This window comes from Eschrichtius robustus, chromosome 2 (assembly GCF_028021215.1).
Source record: "Eschrichtius robustus isolate mEscRob2 chromosome 2, mEscRob2.pri, whole genome shotgun sequence".
NCBI lineage: Eukaryota > Metazoa > Chordata > Mammalia > Artiodactyla > Eschrichtiidae > Eschrichtius > Eschrichtius robustus.
In genome coordinates this window covers 170,754,513-170,771,625 of record NC_090825.1, presented here as the reverse complement: position 1 = coordinate 170,771,625, position 17,113 = coordinate 170,754,513, and the positions used below count along the sequence as shown (strand labels likewise).

The 17,113-nt window shown below is 56.3% G+C and overlaps 1 protein-coding gene across 3 annotated transcripts; it reads right to left on the bottom strand.

Annotated features, from left to right (window-relative positions):
- Positions 1 to 18: 18 nt before the first annotated feature.
- ADGRE5 (adhesion G protein-coupled receptor E5) lies at positions 19 to 15,990 on the bottom strand. 3 transcript variants are annotated; one of them, XM_068536900.1, is made up of 20 exons: positions 15,752 to 15,990; positions 12,232 to 12,282; positions 11,895 to 12,014; positions 11,189 to 11,344; positions 7,953 to 8,084; positions 7,248 to 7,394; positions 6,622 to 6,771; positions 6,488 to 6,534; positions 6,281 to 6,358; positions 4,479 to 4,656; positions 4,288 to 4,395; positions 3,844 to 4,067; positions 3,076 to 3,255; positions 2,057 to 2,248; positions 1,577 to 1,803; positions 1,385 to 1,451; positions 1,158 to 1,249; positions 904 to 1,072; positions 712 to 816; positions 19 to 627 (listed from the first exon to the last, which is right to left on the bottom strand). In XM_068536900.1, exons 1-20 carry the CDS (start codon positions 15,789 to 15,791, stop codon positions 598 to 600), a joined length of 2,493 nt encoding a protein of 830 aa, XP_068393001.1. In that variant the 5' UTR covers positions 15,792 to 15,990; the 3' UTR covers positions 19 to 597. The 3 variants fall into 3 exon arrangements, with proteins under 3 accessions (XP_068393001.1, XP_068393002.1, XP_068393003.1); XM_068536901.1 differs by lacking the exon at positions 7,953 to 8,084; XM_068536902.1 differs by lacking the exons at positions 7,248 to 7,394; positions 7,953 to 8,084 and having other exon boundaries at positions 15,752 to 15,989.
- Positions 15,991 to 17,113: the final 1,123 nt, after the last annotated feature.

Sequence of the window (17,113 nt, the reverse complement as noted above, 5' to 3'; positions counted from 1 at the left end):
GCCAGGAAGAAATGCCACTTTCTATGTCAATGTGATATTTAATTTTAAGTGTCAACACTGAAAGGTTTATACAGATACAAAACATTACACAATATCCACAGCCTTCACATCAGTGAGAACCCTCTGCCCTGGGGGCAGATGGGCCTCTGTACCATGAGCCTTCGGCCCTGCCCTCCTCCCACCCCTGACCTCAGTCTTAGCTTAACCGGTGCTGAGTCCCAGCACCCTGGCCTCTTGTTCTGTAGCAAAGACAGATGAGGGGGGAGGGCCAGGCTGGGCACAGGAGCCCTCAGTCTGTCTGGGCCTTGTGTACCAGGGCAAGGGGCTGCAGTCCTGGGCCAGCTTCTGCCCCTACCCTGGGTCCTGGCTGGGGTGGAGCTGAGAGGCAGCCAGAAGCAGGCCCAGTAGGTCCAACTCTCCACCCTTGCTGGGTATTCTGGAGTTCGGTGCCAGATGGCAGGTGTCACCCTTCTCTCCATGGTGCGTATGGGGACCAAGGCAGGAGGGAGCAGAGCAGTGGGAGAGGAGAGGAGGTCTTCAGCATGTGCAGAAGCTGCTGAGGCCACGGGAGCCGCTGGCCCGGCCAGAACCGCGCCTTCACATGCCAGACTCTGAGGGCCTGAGGGCCTGGAGAGAAAGGAGCCCCGTGAGAACTGATCCCAGGCCCAGCTGCTTTATGGCCTGCACCCCTGCTCCAGGCTCAGCCCTTACCTGAGTCTGACTGTGGCTGGAGCCAGACCCAGAGGTGGATGTGGCGAACTCGGAGTACTTGTTCCTGGTGACCATGCAGGCCCACCTCCGGTACTCTTCCCTCACCTGTGGGGCACAGGGCGCCAGGTCAGGGGAGGAGGGGCCCCCCAGACTAGGGTCCCAGCCCTACCCGCAGCCCTGCCTGCAGCCCACCTTCTTGTTGAGGAGGCAGTACAGCACAAAGAGGAAGAGGCCCTGCAGGCAGTTGAGGATGCTGAAGGTGTAGCACAGCACCCAGCTACTGTGGTCGAAGAGGAACAGGCCGAAGACCCAGGTGCAGCCCAACACAAAGAGCTGGGCGATGGCGGTGACAGTCAGCACCCTGTGGGGAGGTGGACAGTTGCCGCGTAAGGTCCTCACCTCACACACCCACTCCTGCCAGGCCCCCTCCCTGCCCCTGCTCTCACCTGGCCTTCTTTAGTTTCTTTATGTCTGGGTTGATTTCAGAAAACTTCTGAGTGAGCTTCCAGACAGTAATCACGAAGATGACAGCATTGCACTGGGTGGGGAGCACAGAATTCGGATTAGGGGGTGTCCTTGGAACTCACAGGGAGCAAGCCGGTGTAGCCGGCTCTGGAGCCAAGCACCTCAGGTTTCCACAGGTGTGGGGTGGGGTGGGGAGTGAGGCAGTTACCAAAACGATGAAGGTCACAGGTCCCAGGAAGCTCCAGAGGAAGCCGTTGGCGTGGTCCAACCAGCAGCTGGGCGAGAAGGGAGGGGTCTGGTCAGCACCCAGGAAACCCAGAGGGGAGCCAGAGGGGAGCAGGGGCACTGTGTTTGGGTGCAGCCTCCACGCCCTGGCCCTCTCCCACCACCTCGCACTCACTATTGGGGGCGGCCGTAGCCCTGGGTCTTGATGGCTGCCGAGACGGCCACGATGAACAGCGGCAAGCCGTAGCCGATCAGGCACAGCCAGCGCTTTCTCAGGCCTTGGCCTTGGAACACGCGCACCACGAGGAAGTAGAGCTCCACGCCCTCGAGGCTCATCCAGCAGAAGGCGGCCAGGAAGCAGTAGTGCAGCAGCCCGGCCACCAGGCGGCAGCGCAGCCCAACCTGCGGGGCGGGGGCGGGGCGGAGGGACAGAGGGGCGGGTGACGTCAGCGATGGGCGGGCCCGAGGCCGGATGGCAGGCGGAGTCAGGGCGTGGACGTGCGAGGTTAAAGCGGGCGAATGGGCGGGGCCCTGGGCTTCCCGGGCCCGACCACCGGACCCAGCTGGGAGTGGGCGGGGCTATTCCACTCCAGGCCTTCGCAGGTAGGTCTAGCGCTCAGGCGAGAGTGGGGCCTTCCACGGGGCGGGGCCTCACCTGGCCGCCTTCGTTCTCGATGCCCACCAGGAAGATGGTGGAGCCCACGAAGAGGCAGATGCAGAGGTGCAGGTGCACCGTGGTGCGCGAGCCCTGGATCGGCCGCACCAGCAGGAAGGTGAGAATGCACAGCAGCAGGCAGACCAGCGACAGAGCCAGTCCCACCTTGGTGATCAGGGCCAGCTTCCAGTCCTGGATGCAGGACGGGGTGGGCGGGACTCGATTAGCACTCTGAGGCCTTCCTGCCCTCCTTGTGGGCCCCACCACCAACACGCACCTGGGACCTGGCCTGTAGGACTCTGATGAGGTGGCTCATCTCCCCCCCACCTCCTCTGCCATCAACAGCTGAGTAAACCTGCTGTGTCTCATCCTAAATACCGCCACCCCCACCCCCATGGGTGCAGCAGGGATCCCTAGTTCTTCCGGATGGGCTTCCCCACTACACACCCAGACAGCTCTCCTGAGAAGGTCCCCAGTGAGGCCTCAATGGCTGCAACCCTCTTTCCCAACACTGATGAGCCCACCTCTCCGACCCTCATCTCTATCTCATCTCTTGCCCCTCCTACACCTGGCCACAGCTATGAGCTCCTCAAAACCCACATTTTTGTCCTTCCTGGGCCTTGGGCCTGGACCACCAGCCTCCCCTACTCTGCCTGGCCCATTCCAGGTATTCACATGGCCCAGCATATCTATGGATCCCTCTGAGGCCACATACAGAAAGTGGTGCTCCCTCAGGAGCTTTTAGGGATATTTAACAACTTGTTAGGGGTGAGCGGTCAGAGGGGCACTGGCCGGAGCAGAGCCTGCAGTGCCAGGCCACTCTGTTTAGTTGCTGGGTCATGTGGAGGCCTGGCGGGGGGGGGTCCCAGGGAAGGGGCTGGGAGGTGTGGTGTAGGGCCACCTGCGCTGTGCAACCATATAGAAACAGGTGGACCGTATCCGCAAGAACCAGCTGCCTGTCTCACCGAAGCCAACCGTGCCACCTGTGGGTTTTTGAGGATGGCCCCTGGTCTGCTCACCTCCACATCGTAGTGGGCCATGAGGATGGCAAAGCTGCTCAGGTGATTGCATTGGCAGGTGGTGCTGCCATTCCCGCTGCCCAGCGTCTGGCAGCCCGAGGTGGCCCAGTACCCTCTCCTGTTGCTGTCACTCTTCCAGAAGGCACAGATCAGCTCCTGCCGTGTCCCGGGCATCTCCCACTGTGAGCAGGTAGGGGCGGTGGTAGAGGTTAGCCTGGAACCCACTCTTGGGAACTGGGCTTGGGTTGAACCCAAAGAGGGCTGTTTTTCATTTGGCATTTGTCTACTGAGCACCTACTGTGTGTGTCAGGCCAGGGGACACGGGAGTAAACAGGGCAGACACAAGTCCCTGTCCTTCTGGGGCTAACATACTAGTGGGGGAGACAGACAGAAAATAATAAACCTAATAAATATTCAATAAGTAAACTAGACAGTGTTAGAAGGTGCTGAGTGCAAAAGAAAGAAAGAAAAGAGCAAAGGGGAAAGGTGGGGCGTGATTACAGATTGTAATTTAAAATAAGCAGGTCAGGGAAGGCCTAGAAAAGAAGGTGACATTTGAACAAAGACTGGAGACAGGTAAAGGACTGAGTCATGTGGAGGAAAGGTGTCCCAGGCAGCGGGCACAGCAAGCACAAAGGCCCTGAGATACCTGTAAGGAAGGAGCAGAGTGGGTGGAGGTGGGGAAACAAATGCTGCAGAGGGACCACGGTGACCTTGGCCATGGGGTGAGCAGTAGGGCTGATCCCCCCTCCCCACCCAAGGACTCACAGGGTGGGAGAAGGCGAAGGTGACCTTGGAGTTGAGTTTATCTGTGTTCGTGTTGCTCAGAAAGACCAAGTTGACGGCTGAAAGAAGCCTGAGCTGGGCGCCGCGGACGGGACTTTCGTAGATCTCTTCCAGCTCAGTTTGCTTCTCCGAGTCCAGGTCCAAAGAGGCGTTGGCCAGCAATTTCTGCATGTTCGGGCTGGAGAGGATTCCTACCACGGTGGGGCCTGGGGGACAGACACGCTGGCTACCTTCTGCTCTGCTTCCTTCTGTGCCCCATCTTCCCTCCTAAGATGTCGAATTCAGGCTCACCAGTCCACTGTGATGCCTGGCGTCCCTCCCCATGGGTCAGTTTTCAGTTGCTGCATATTCTGAATCTCACCCCTAGCCCTATCCCAGCTTCTCCATCCCTCTCCCTCAGGTGCCCACTCCAGATCCTGCCATTACCGGACTGCTCGGCTCCAGCTGCCACGGCCCAGTCCAGCAGCATCCGTGCATGGCTCTGGCCCACGGTGATGTTTCCACTCCCCTGCTCCTGGACCATCAGGGACAGCTCTGAGGGGAGAGGGGGCAGTGATCAGGGGCTCTGGGTGTATGAAAGGGGCCCGGGGCTGGGGCGGGGCAGGACAGGGTCTCACCTGTGTCCCCAGGCGAATGGTAGATGAAGGAGCCTCCAGACATGGCTTTGGCCAGGGTCCTCAGGATTTGTTCGAGGCCTGAGAACAGGTAGGTGGCTGTGTGGTGCCTGGAAGACAGGTCCAAGGCCTCCAGGTCCCCTGGGGTTTTCAACAGGTCATCCACTGACATGATGAGGTACTGTGGGTGTTGGGTGACAGCTGCTGGGTCATTGCACCACAGGGGCTGCCTGAAGGACCCTGATCTCACCTCCCCTCACCCCGCCCCAACAACTGGGGTACACACTGGAGAACCACCTGGGTTGCCTGGGGGACAGACACAGGGGAATCTTCAAGACACTGCAGTAGCCAGAAGACAAGTAAGGGGACTGAGTATATGCCTGTGTGCACGTATTATAACAACAACAGCACTTAACATTTATCAGGCACGGGCTTTATGTCAGGCCCTTTTCTAAGTCTGCACTGCCCCAGAACAGTTGCCACGAGCCACAGGTGTCGCTTGAAATATGGCTCCACGTTGAAATGGTAATAATTTGAATCTACTGGGTTATATGCAATTTTCACATTAATTTCACTTGTTTACTTTTACTCTTAAATTTATTCTTTACTTTTATATTTTAAAAGTGTAGCTACTGGAAAATTTTAAATGACACAAGGGGCTCACATGTTTCTCTCTCTCTCTTTTTTTTTTTCTTTTTTTTTTTTTTTTTAAATTTTTTTTTTTTTTTTTTTAAGAAATTCACGTTCTTTTATTTATTTATTTATTTATTTATTTATTTATGACTGTGTTGAGTCTTCGTTTCTGTGCGAGGGCTTTCTCTAGTTGTGGCAAGTGGGGACCACTCTTCATCGCGGTGCGCGGGCCTCTCACCATCGCGGCCCCTCTTGCTGCGGAGCACAGGCTCCAGACGCGCAGGCTCAGTAATTGTGGCTCACGGGCCCAGTTGCTCCGTGGCATGTGGGATCTTCCCAGACCAGGGCTCGAACCCGTGTCCCCTGCATTGGCAGGCAGATTCTCAACCACTGCGCCACCAGGGAAGCCCTCTCTCTCTTTTTTTTAATATTTATTTATTTATTTTGGCTGCGCCGGGTCTTGGTTGCAGCACACGGGATCTTTGTGCAGCATGCGGCATCTTTAGTTGGGGCATGAAGACTCTTACTAGTTGCGTCATGCATGCGGGATCTGGTTCCCCGACCAGGGAACCCATGCCCCCTGCATTGGAATTGTGGAGTCCTACCCACTGGACCACCAGGGAAGTTCCTCACATATTTCTCTTTTTAAAAGTTATTATTATTATTTTTTAGGGGCTCAATATTTCTACCAGGCTAAGGACATATGCCAAAACTTACGTATACTGCTTATACTGTGTGCCAGACACTATTCTTTGAGCCTTACTTCTATTAGTTCATTTAAACCTTTTCACCAACTGTATGAAGCAGGCACCATTTATGAAGTGAGGCGACTGAGGCCCAGAGAGGGGGAGTCACTTGCCTGAGGTCACACAGCAGGAAGTGGCAGCGGGTAGGATGGGGTGTATTTGAACCTTGAGGCCTGGCTCCAGAGGTGAAATTCTCAACTGCTTCATTCTCTTGCCATTATATCCCTCTCAAATGTGTGTGTGTGTATGTGTGTGTGTACCTTTTGGAGTGCGTATGTATGTCTGTGTTTGTACAATGTATATATATGGTGCGTGTATATTGTGCATACAGACACAGAGGCCCCTGCTTGGGCATCTCCACTCACACGGAAGCATCCTCCAGCCACCCCACACTGTCCTGGGGTTCCCCCCAGGGCCTGCCCTTACCTGGATGGTTTCCTGGGTCAAGGCTGACTTGAAGTCTATGCTCATTTTCTGGACTCTTTCAAAGAAGCCAGAGAGACTCTGGAGAGAGGGGACAGAAGGGGGGTCAGAGAACCTCATCCTGGATGGGGGAGCTTGGGGAAAACGGGCGGACAGAGTGAGCTGGGTGGAGGGATTTCCTGCCTCCTGCTCCCTGCTGGGGCCACTCACCTGGCTCTTGATTTCAGGGGGTGCGGTCCAGGTGGGGAAGGAGATCTCTGCAGGGGACAGGACAGCAGTTCATTAGGTGTGAGAGTGTCTGTGCTTGTTGTAGGAGGGGTCTGGGGTCAGGTCAGGACAGGTACCTTCGCAGGAGATGGTGTCCACTTGCTTATCCTGGAATCCGGGTTTGGGCACCCAGCCTTGGCGGCAGTGACACGTGTATGAACCCACGGTGTTGACGCAGATGGTGGAGTTGTGACACTGATGCTGCCCGGAGCTGCACTCATCCGTATCTGGGGACACGAAGAAGGGGGTCTGGCTCTGTCCCAGCCCTGATGAGGCCCCTCTCCTCGCCGTGCCCCTCTTTTTCCCATATTAGTGCCCCCTCCCACCCCCCGGAGGTGATGCCACCTGGTGACTGCACATCCTCGAACGGTGGACGCTGAGGTTATTTATGGGAAGTGTGCAGAGTTCTGACACATTAGCAGGTGAGCCCCATACAGATAGGCAGGTTGTGAAAATACTGAAGTATCTTCGTCTCAGTTAGTAATTAGCTGTTGCCTGGAGTCCCTGGGAGCTTTTCTCTTGGCACCCCAGCTCCTTCTCCAGGACCCCCAGATGTTTTGACATTTAGCCTCAAAGGAATTAATGCCTGGCACAGCAGGGCTCCCCCAGCATTCTTTCTGTTTGGTTTGTGTGGGTGCCACTGAATATGTGATCAGATGTTTTGAGTGTGGGTCTCCAAGAACATAGCATCTGAGCTCTGAACCTTCGCAGACGGTGTTGTTTGGGCCGCTGGCGGCCCCAGGAATTGGCTTCCAGCCTGGACGGCAGTGGCACTTATAGGTGCCCACAAGGTTGAAGCAGTGGCTGGAGCTGTGGCATGGGTTTCTCCCCGAGGTACATTCGTTCACATCTGAGGACAAAGCCAGAGGGTCAGGCGGCCCCCACTTCCACTTCTCACTGTACCCGCTTATCACTGCCCAGCACCAAGGACCCCACTGTGATTGCACGTGCCATCACCTGGTGACCTTCAACTTCACCCTCAAAGCACCTTAGGGTAGCCTCCCTGCAAGATGGGCGTGGCAGGGGCCCCACTTTATAGGCGGTAAAACCAGGAGGGAGACTGAGTCATGGGGTTTGGAAGTCCAGCCCTGGACTGAGGTTCCCCTTCTGGGAACAGGAAGTGACAGCTTCCTTTGCTCGAATGTGACAGATGAGGAAGGGGCGAGGTCTGGGGGATGTTCACGGGGGCAGGGAACTCCACAAGGGAACCCCAGGCCCAGAAGGCTCTGCCGCCTCCCTGGCCTGTGGTGGGACCTTTCGGGGAGGCGAATCCTTGGGCAGGGCCCCAGCAGGCCCTTGGCATTGCAGGAACCTGAGGTTCTTCTCCCTCCTCCTCAGGCTCCAGGAACCGCCTCGACTCCTTCTCCAGCTCCAGGCCATCCTCACACTGTCTTCCCAGGGCCTCTACCTGTGCACAGTCTTGGGTCCTCCAGGTTGAGCTCCAAGCCGGGTGGGCACTGACAGGTGTAGCTGCCCTGGGTGTTGATGCAGATGCTGCGGCCTTTACAGATTTTGGGTTTCTGCTGACATTCATCCACATCTGCAAGGGGAAGGAGAGGCTGATGGATGCCTGCAGCTGTGGACAGCCTTCTGGGCTGGGGGGTTGGCTACATTTCCTGGCCTAGAAGCATCCAGAAGGGCCCGCTCTCTCTTCCCCGGTGAGTGGGTCTTTTCTAATTCACATGGAGGCATCCTATGCGTGAGCATGGCGGCCCAGATGTCCTGTTGTCCAGATGGGGCCAGGAGTGACCCAAGTCCTCCCCTGTCTGCCGGCTCTGGCTCTCTCAGCCTCCCTGGGAAGCTCCCAGCTGTGGTGGGTGCCTTCCTGGGAACTGAGTGCAGGAGAGATGCTGTGTTCCCTGAGCAGGGAGGCCCCATCTTGGCTCCCGGTGATGGACTCTGTCCTGACTCCCCCAGAGTGAGTGCTGCCAGCTGAGTTCTCCTTGGATCCTGGTGACCCTGGCGGGACAGCACTCTCCTATCCACGCTCACTCTGAGACTCCAGCCGCATGGAGATGGACCACGACCCACCCCTGAGCCACGTCCCTCAAGGACGAGGCTTTGGGGCAGTGGCACAGAAAATGAGGGTGATGCCGGAAAGGCCAGGGCCACCTGGGCAGTGGGCACCAGGCTGTGCTGGACAGTGGGGCTGATGTCTGGCCAGGCAGCCTTGGGCCTGTGAAGGTGCCTTTTTCTGATTCCCACGAAGGCATCGCCTAGATTGGCAGGAAGTGGTGAGAATCCACGTCTGAGCAAGGCGTGCAGTGGGCAATGGCTGAGTGGCTGGAGCAGGGAGCAGGTGCTCATGCATGAAGGGTGGCAGGTGTTTCTGTCATCTCGGCCCTTGGCCTCTCACCAGGGACGTAGACCCGTGGACCCTGCTGAGTGGGGCTCAGCCTCCCATCTTCTGTCCCCAAGTGGTCTGGATCATCGTGGGGCCTGGGTTGATCTCTTCAGTAGAGCGTCAGGCCAGGGGCAATGGTCCCTGATGACAACCTCTCTTGTCATCTGGTCCAGATGGGAGCCTCTTTGTTCATCTGATTCTTCCAGCGTGTTGGGGGCTCGATGTCACCCTGCCCACCCCTGACACAACGTCCTCCCAGGCCCCAGTCATCAGAGCTGCCTCAGGTCCATGAACTGGAATTACTGGGGAGGGTCAGGGTGGAGCCTTGTGTGGGGAAATAGACGGAAGCTGAGCGGCTGAGAATTGGGGTCAGGGTGCCAGGAAGCATCTTTTCCAGGCAGGTTTCTGAGCCAGGGCAGGGCTGGCCAGGGACGGTGGGCCTGTCCTTGAATCTCCCTCCTCCCGCATTTCTGGACAGGGTCCCAGGGTCCACCATGGCCCAGGGGGTCTGAGAGGGCCCCAGCGGGGCAGGTCTCCTCCCAGCAGTCACTAACAGCGGCGAAGAGGGCAGATATTGTGCCGGAACACACGGTGCTGTGACCTCATTGAGTTTCTTGAATGCCAGCCCCTCTTTTGTTTCATGCAAATAAGATGCCAGGTGGCCGGGGGGATGTTCCAAACATCTGGAAGTGACCCTCTGCAAAGGGTTCTGAGCCTTGGGGTTCAGAGAGGGTTGGGAGATGAGGTAGGTGCACAGGACGGCCCTCTGACGCCTGGAGAAAGTGGGATGAGGAACCCAGGGAGCAGCCCGTGTCTCCTGCCCATAGCAGACCCCACGGCCAGGACATGCGTGGACACATCCTCAGGTGCGACAAAGGTTGGAATGCTGAGGAAGGGGTGCACAGACAGTCCAGCTGAGCCAGTCACAGAGCTAGGTCTTCAGGCAGCAAGCTCTGGTCCAAACCAGCAGGCTGCTCTCTCGCAGTCACCCTCCTTGAGGTCCGTAGAGGTCCCTCTCACACCTCACTCTTGTTCATCCGTGTCTCTGCAGGGGCTCACAACAGTGGGTGGGTGGCACCCCCAGTCAAGGCACACTGAGTGGGCTCCAAGACCACCATGTGCAGTTGTGCAGGTTGCTGACTGCACAAGGGTGTCCAGCCAAGGAGGCAAGTGGGAGAGGAAAACCAGCTCACTCTCCATTCCCTAAACACACCGTATTCACCTGGAGATGAGGGACATTTTTCCAATTCACATGAAGGCTCTGGCCAGGCCACATGTTTCAAGCGTAGCGTACCCCCACAGAGGCCCCTGTGGACCAGCAGCACCTCCACATAGATGCAGGTCCTCTCTTCCCTCCCACCAGGGAGGCTCTGCCGCCCTCCCTCTGCAGGGCAGGAGGGAAGGCGCTGGGACCAAGGTAGCAGCAGGGTGGGCCTATGGACCCTACTCAGAGTCCTCTGGACCCTGGGCTCAGCCTCCTCCTCACCTCCCACCTTCCCCTCCCCATCCTCAGTATTCGTGTCTAACCCCCTCTCTGGACCCCTCTCTGGAGTCGTGGCTCCTGTCTGTCCACTGCTGGCCCCATCTGCCCCTTTCCCTGCCTGCCTGACCCCTCTGGAAAGGGGGCAAAACCTGGTGATGTGTGGAGACCAGGCTCCTCCTGGGTCCCTGGTAAGGGGATGGACTGGGACAGCTGCTCCTGAGCACGCACCGTGGGGCACGAACCACAGGGATGCCCATCCTGGAGAGGGTGCATTAACTCATAATCATTATAATTTAAAAACCCAACAGCCGTCACTGTTTTGTGTTTTGTGATCTCCTATACCTTCCTGGCAATTCTATGAGGTAATAAGCACCACTGGTCACCCCCTTTTTACAGATGGGTAAATTGAGGCACAGAGAGGGGAAGTAGCTTGCCCAAAATCACACAGTTAATAAAAGGCAAAGCTACTTTTGTTTTTATCTGTAAAAGATAGAGACTCTAAAAAACACCCAAAAACATACACTCACAATAGTATTATCACATCTCACGTGTTAACAGTGATTTCTGAATAAGTATCCTGGCCAGTGTCACACACACACAGCTATCAGGTGGCAAAGCCAGGATTTGGGTCCCTGGCTCATGCCGCCCTGCCTCTCTGTGCAGGTGGGAAAGGCACAGGTACAACTTTCCCAACTCAGACCTGGGTGCTACACCTGTAACCAAAGCCCTGACCCCTGGATGCTACAGGAATGACTCAGTATTTGGGTGACCCCAAACCTCATGGATGGAGAGGTGGAAGATGCAGGGTCATTCTTACCTTGACACGTGTTCTCACTCTCATTCTTGAACGTTGTTTCCCCAGAAATAAGCTCATATCCTGGGCTGCACATGCAGTGGTAGCCCCCTTCCGTGTTCTCGCAGTCTGCTAATTTTCCACAGGACACTGTCAAGGGTGGTCCGCACTCGTTGATGTCTGGAACACAGCAGGGCAAAGGGTCACCTCCCAAAGGCGTGAGTTTGGTCAGGGCAGAGATCCCCATCCCCTACCTGGCTCCCCAGCACTGGTCCTGATGGTTAATCAGTGTCTTTTTAGAAAGAATTAGACTCTCAGGCAATACTGCTGAGTCTGGGCTGCGGCTGGAGCAAGCCATTCCTGAAGCTTGTCTATCAGCTCTGCTCTTCTTGGCCCTCTGGCTGGCACCTCAGATTGGGACACAGTGGGAACTGCTTAAGTGGGGGGTGGGTGGAAGCTCTGCATCCCCCTCCTCAGTCCTGAAAGGGCAAACTGAGGCACAGACTCCAGACTCCTGGAGACACAGCTCCTCTCTCTCCAGGAAGCCATGTTTATTCATGTCTCATCTCTCCATCTCTCTCATAGCTTTTCCTTTCTCTTTTTTCTGTCCTTGATGAGGGTCCTGAGGAGAAAGGCTGAAGCCCCCAACCAACACCCATGTCCCCCCACAGGCATTGGACTGTACCCCACAATCTCTGCATGTCCCTCCATCACCCCCAAGCCTCTGTACCATCACAGCTCTCCAAGAAGTTGGTGAAGATCTCCCCAGATGAAGAACTGAATCCCGGAGTGCAGCGGCAGGCGGTGCCATTGACACATGAGGAGTTCAGAGGGCACCGCGGAGCACAGTCTGTGGAGATGGAGACCTTGGTCAGAACGTGAGGGCTGAGTCAGGGGCTGGGGAGGGGGGCAGGATCATCTCCATAAGAGGGGGTGCTGGGGAGGCATGACCCTGGCCTTCCCCCTGCAACAGGCCTCTCTCCTGTTTGGGCTGAGGGGGTGGGTGAAGGTCTAGGGCCCCTTCCCCAGGCTCCGGCTGTGGACTGAGTTGCTCCCAGCAGACTCACCCCTGGTGTTCTGGGATCCAGCTTCCGACAGAGTCAGCAAGACACACAGCACTGGAACAGAGAAGGGGAGGGTCAAGGGGGTCACCAGAGCAGGGAAGGGCAGATGCAATGCTAAGAGAGAAGCAACTGTGGAAAGGGGGCTGTTGGCCCGTCCCAGGCTTGGGCTCTGTCCATTGCTCAAGGAGAGAGTGAGTACGTGGCACCTCCCAGAGACTGGACACCCATGGCCAGAGGGTCTGCCACCTGCCACCTGGAGGTGGGTTTCAGAAACTGAGGGATGGAGAAGGGGCCCAAGCACCGAGGGGGTCCTGGCTCCCGCGGACCTGTGGGCTCTGTGGGCAGCAGTTCAGTAAACAGACTGGAGCCTGGCAGCCGCAGTTCAAATTCTGGACTGTGGTCAGGTTACCTCATCTCTCAGAGCCTCAGCTTCCCCTTCTGTAGAATGGGGATGGTGACGGGACCCATTTCCTAGAGTAGTGTGAGAAGTAAGCCTGCGAATATCACCTGGTGTGTCAAAGCGTTTACTGTCATCAACGTTTCTTTTCTTTTTAAAAAAAAAATTATATGGGATTATAGTTGATTTACAATGTTGTGTTAACTTCAGGTGTACAGCAAAGTGATTCAGTTATACATATACATATATTCATTCTTTTTTTTTTTTTTTTTTTTGCCACACCGCGAGGACTGTGCAATCTTAGTCCCCCGACCAGGGATCGAACCCGTGCCGCCTGAAGTGGAAGCTCAGAATCTTAACCACTGGACCGCCCGGGAAGTCCCACATGTATTCATTCTTTTTCAGATTCTTTTCTCATAGAGGTTATCACAGAATATTGAGTAGAGTTCCCCGTGCAACGTTTCTCTATGTAAGAATGAGGGGGTTGGAGGAAAAGGACTGGGTGTTTTCTCAGATCCTCCCCACCCCCGAATCTAAGATCCTCCAGCCCGCACACCCGTCCTCGGGGACACAGGTGCATGCACACCACGCCCACAACATCTGTCAGCCCTCATGGCTGTCTTGAGACCCAGTGGTGACATTTCACCCCAGCCTCCCCTGTGCACAGGAAGATGTTGTGGGCTCACGTTGGGGGCGGTGCTGGACGAGCATCTCCGCCCCGGCTGTACCTGCTGCTCAGGGGCACCCCACTCTCGAGGCCTCCTCAAGTCATCAGGGGCTTCAGAGGTGGGGATCTCCTCACGGTTCACCAGAGAGAGACAGACAAGAAGACAGAGATGGAGAGAAAACAGAGATGAGAGAGAGGGAGAAAGAGGGAGACAGAGACAGAGAGATGAGGAGAGACAGATGGAGAGAAACAGAAGTTAAGACAGTGATAGAGAGAGAGGGACAGAGAAACAGGACACTCAGAGAGAGACAGAAATGGCAGAGATTGGACAGAGAGACACAGATATGGAGATTGAGAGAGAGATAGAGAAAAACAATTAGAAAGGGGGTGGGATGGAAACAGAGGGAAAGGGAGCGAGGCGGGGAGGGCAGCTCAGCAGCAGGTGAGGGCATGGGGAGGGCTTGGGGGAGGCGTCCAGTCCCTGCCCACGTGGGAATGCCAGGGAGGCAGCGCAGACCCCAGCAATCCAGGGAGACCCAAAAGGGGCGGTGGGCGGAGGGATGGGGGCCGGGAGGAAGGGCAGGCATGAGTCACTTCCTGGGCCAAGGGAAGGGATGGCTCATAGCTCGTTGCCTTAGGAGGGAGCTCCCAGGGGAATTCTGGGGTCCATCATCATGAGAAAAGCTTGTGGAGCTGTCAAGGGTGCAGGCTGGAGGGTCCCCTGACCACTCAGCCCCTAGGTCCAAACTTGATACCCCTCAGGCTGGCGGTGGGCAAGAGTCCCTCCCACAAGCACTCCCAGCCAAGGTAAACTGAGGCTGGAATGTCCTTCCCCTCCCTCGTGTGAGGATTTCTCTCGTCCTCCTCTCCGGTCACCGGGCGTGGCTAGTTTCCCCCTCGGCTGGGGCTCAGTTCCTCTTTGCAGGACACACCACAAAATAACCTTCCCTGGTAGGATGGGACCTGGGCTGATTTGTCCCCAGCTCCCAAAGTCCCCAGTAGCAACTTTCACATTCACAACTGCCCTGTTTGTGTCCATTCTGCAGATGGACAGACTGAGGCTTGGAGCCCAGAAGAAGATTCAGGAAGAATCTGGTGAACAGAGGAGCTTGGAAAAGGTGGAATTGATGGGGTCAAGTTCCCCAGATGCTGCAGGGGGATGGGACAGTTGTTTTGTGCCCTGTGACCTCTGCCCCGGCTGGGCTGGGCACTGCTCCCCCACCACGGAGGCTCTTGGGCCAGGACTTCTCCATCTGGGTCCTTGGAAGTCGCCCAAACAGGAGCTGGGAGTGGAGCGGCTGGTCATCTGCTCCCAGTCACATCTGGTTTGCATTCCCGCTGCCGAGCCCTGAGCCATAAGATTCCTGGGGTGGGGACGGGGCAGTCATCCTCTCCTTGCTCCTCCTGCTAAGGACCCCCCAGTCTACCCCCCAGACCAGCCAGTGAAATAATAATAATAATAATAAAATACCATTTACTTAATACTTAATTCTGCGAACCAGGAACAGTCTGCATACGAACTCAGTTAACCTTTAACACAGCCCTGTAAAGTGAAGACCAGTCTTGCCCCATTTTACAGATGTGGAAAGTGAGACTCAGGGGCTGCGAGATCTGGTTCCGGTGACACACCGCCCCCCATCAGGTGTGCCCCACACAGATTCCAGTTTCTTGCTTCCCAGTCTGGGAGCCACTGGGCTCACGCCTGCCATCCTGGGCCAGCACGGGGAAGCCCGCCCCTGTGGCCCGGGGAAGCTCTGGTTGGTACCCCAAATGCCATTTCTTCATTCTCTTTGTTGCTTGGTTGCTCTGGCAACCAACTGTCCCCGATAACCGGTGGAGCCACCCTGGGTGGGGCGGGAAGGGAGGCCCTGGGGAAGTCGCAGCAAAAGTCAAGTTCAAACCCTCCACCGGCAAAGTCCTTTCCACCCGCAGCTGAGTCCAAGCTGGGCCTGGGGGAGCCAGAATGAGGGTCTCTGGGGCTGCCCCTTGCCACTGAGACAGTGGGGGACAGGTTGGGGGTAAGCCCTCAGTGGGGAGGTCCCACCCTCAACCCCCCAGCCCTCCAGCCCCCCAGCGCTCCCCTATGCCCGGCTGTCTTCAGGAGTCCCAGCACTCGCTTTTTGCCCCTCTCCTTCCCCAAACCTGTTTCCCTGCTTTGGAAGCAGCCCCCAGAGTGGCTCCAGTAGAGAGCTCAGAGATTTCTCTGGGAGAGGGGGCAGGCTCTTAGAGCGCCCTGAGGGATCCTGCCACGGCTTGGGGGTGCTGGGCACTACCAGCCCCTCTCCCCATGTGCCCTCAGCGCCCGCCTGACCATGTGGCTTCCTCCGAGGCTGGCCCCAGAGCTGCCAACCGCACTTCGCGTTTCTCCCCGGGGAAGAGGGGGCCGGAGCTCCACATGGTGCTGTCAGGGGGCTCCCTTGCTGCCTGCCCCCAACCCCACGGGGCCCCCAAATTCTCACCGTGAAAGACGAATGAGGCAACGCCGTGGGGGCCTCCCATGGTCTAAGCTGCCCGCAGGGGAAGCAGAAGATAGGGCAGGGCTTCTCTGTGTCTCCAGGCTGGGCAGCTGTGCAGGCTTCCCCAAGGCCCGCCAGCCCTTTATAAAGGCGGGGGCAGCCACTGGCCCAGGGCCCTCCCTGGAACTGGCGGGGCAGCTGAAAGCCAACAGGAAAGTGCAGTGAAAACACAGACCCAGGGGCGCTTTGTATGCGCGCGCGCGCGCGCGCGCGCGCGCGCACACACACACACACACACACACACACTCGAACGTGGCATAGAGGTACAACCTGCCCGTTGAGTGTCTGAACTCTCTGGCCCCTGTGTACTCGGGTTAGCTGATCCCAGGGGCAAGGAGGAAGTCTTGCCTTGTCTGGCATTTAGGCTGGGGAGGAGCCACGTCCGAAATGATAGCTCAGGGCACCCACGTTGGGGGACCACCCTGTGCTCGCTGCCTCGTCGTGCTGAGTCTCCAGGGCCGGCCTCTGAGCTAACAGGACCCTCCTCCTCTGTTTTCCAGTTGAAGAAACTGAGGCACAGAGAGGCCAGAGTCCAAAGAAGAGCTGGGGGAGGGACACAAAGGGGCCCTCATGGATGCCAGGCCGATGCCAAGAAGAGAAACTGCGGGACCTCGGGGCCACCATGCTCCTGGAGCTGGCCTTTCTGGGTCAGCGTCTCACCTGGTAGGAAACTTATATTTTGGGCATTCCTGGGCACTGCACAGAGTGCAGTAGAGAAACACATGATAAGAGAGATGTTTTCCTTTTCAAATAAGTCATATGACTGGTTTATCTTGAGCCTCTGATCATTTTTGTAAAAAACACTATTATTTAGAAAGCACTTAATCTGAGCCAGGCCTGATTTGCCTAGAGTTATCTCTTTATCTATTTTAACTCACTTACTCCTCGAAATACCTTCGAGGCAGGTGTTGCTATGATTCCCATTTTGCAGAAGGGGAAAACTGAGGTACAGGTAACAAGTGGCTAAGCAGAGATCCACAGGTAGGCAGCTCAGTCCCCAGGTCCCTGCAATGAGCCCAAGGTCCAGGAGAAAGTCTCTATTGGGTGCTAACACCTTGGTGGCCCTGAGGTTTATCCAGCTAGAATCCATGGTTTTATGTTCCTTGTGTTCTTATTTATTTGTAAATTTACAGACTATTTGAGGCAATGAGAAGGGTTTCCCAATCAGGACATCAATATAAAGATCCTTTTTTAAATGAATGGATTCAAGGATGCAACAGCTTCTTAGAAAATTAAATAAAATATTAAGTACATAATAGTTTAAAAGGGGAGGATTGCAGTCATGGAAAAAAAAGGTCACTCATG

Excerpts from the sequence above, each read along its gene's own strand:
- ADGRE5 (XM_068536900.1), bottom strand. The coding sequence starts at position 15,791 with ATGGGAGGCCCCCACGGCGTTGCCTCATTCGTCTTTCACG. Across the intron at positions 6,535-6,621 it reads GGACACCATCTCCTGCGAAG|AGATCTCCTTCCCCACCTGG; the intron begins GTACCTGTCCTG and ends TGTCCCCTGCAG. Across the intron at positions 3,256-3,843 it reads CCTTCGCCTTCTCCCACCCT|TGGGAGATGCCCGGGACACG; the intron begins GTGAGTCCTTGG and ends ACCTGCTCACAG.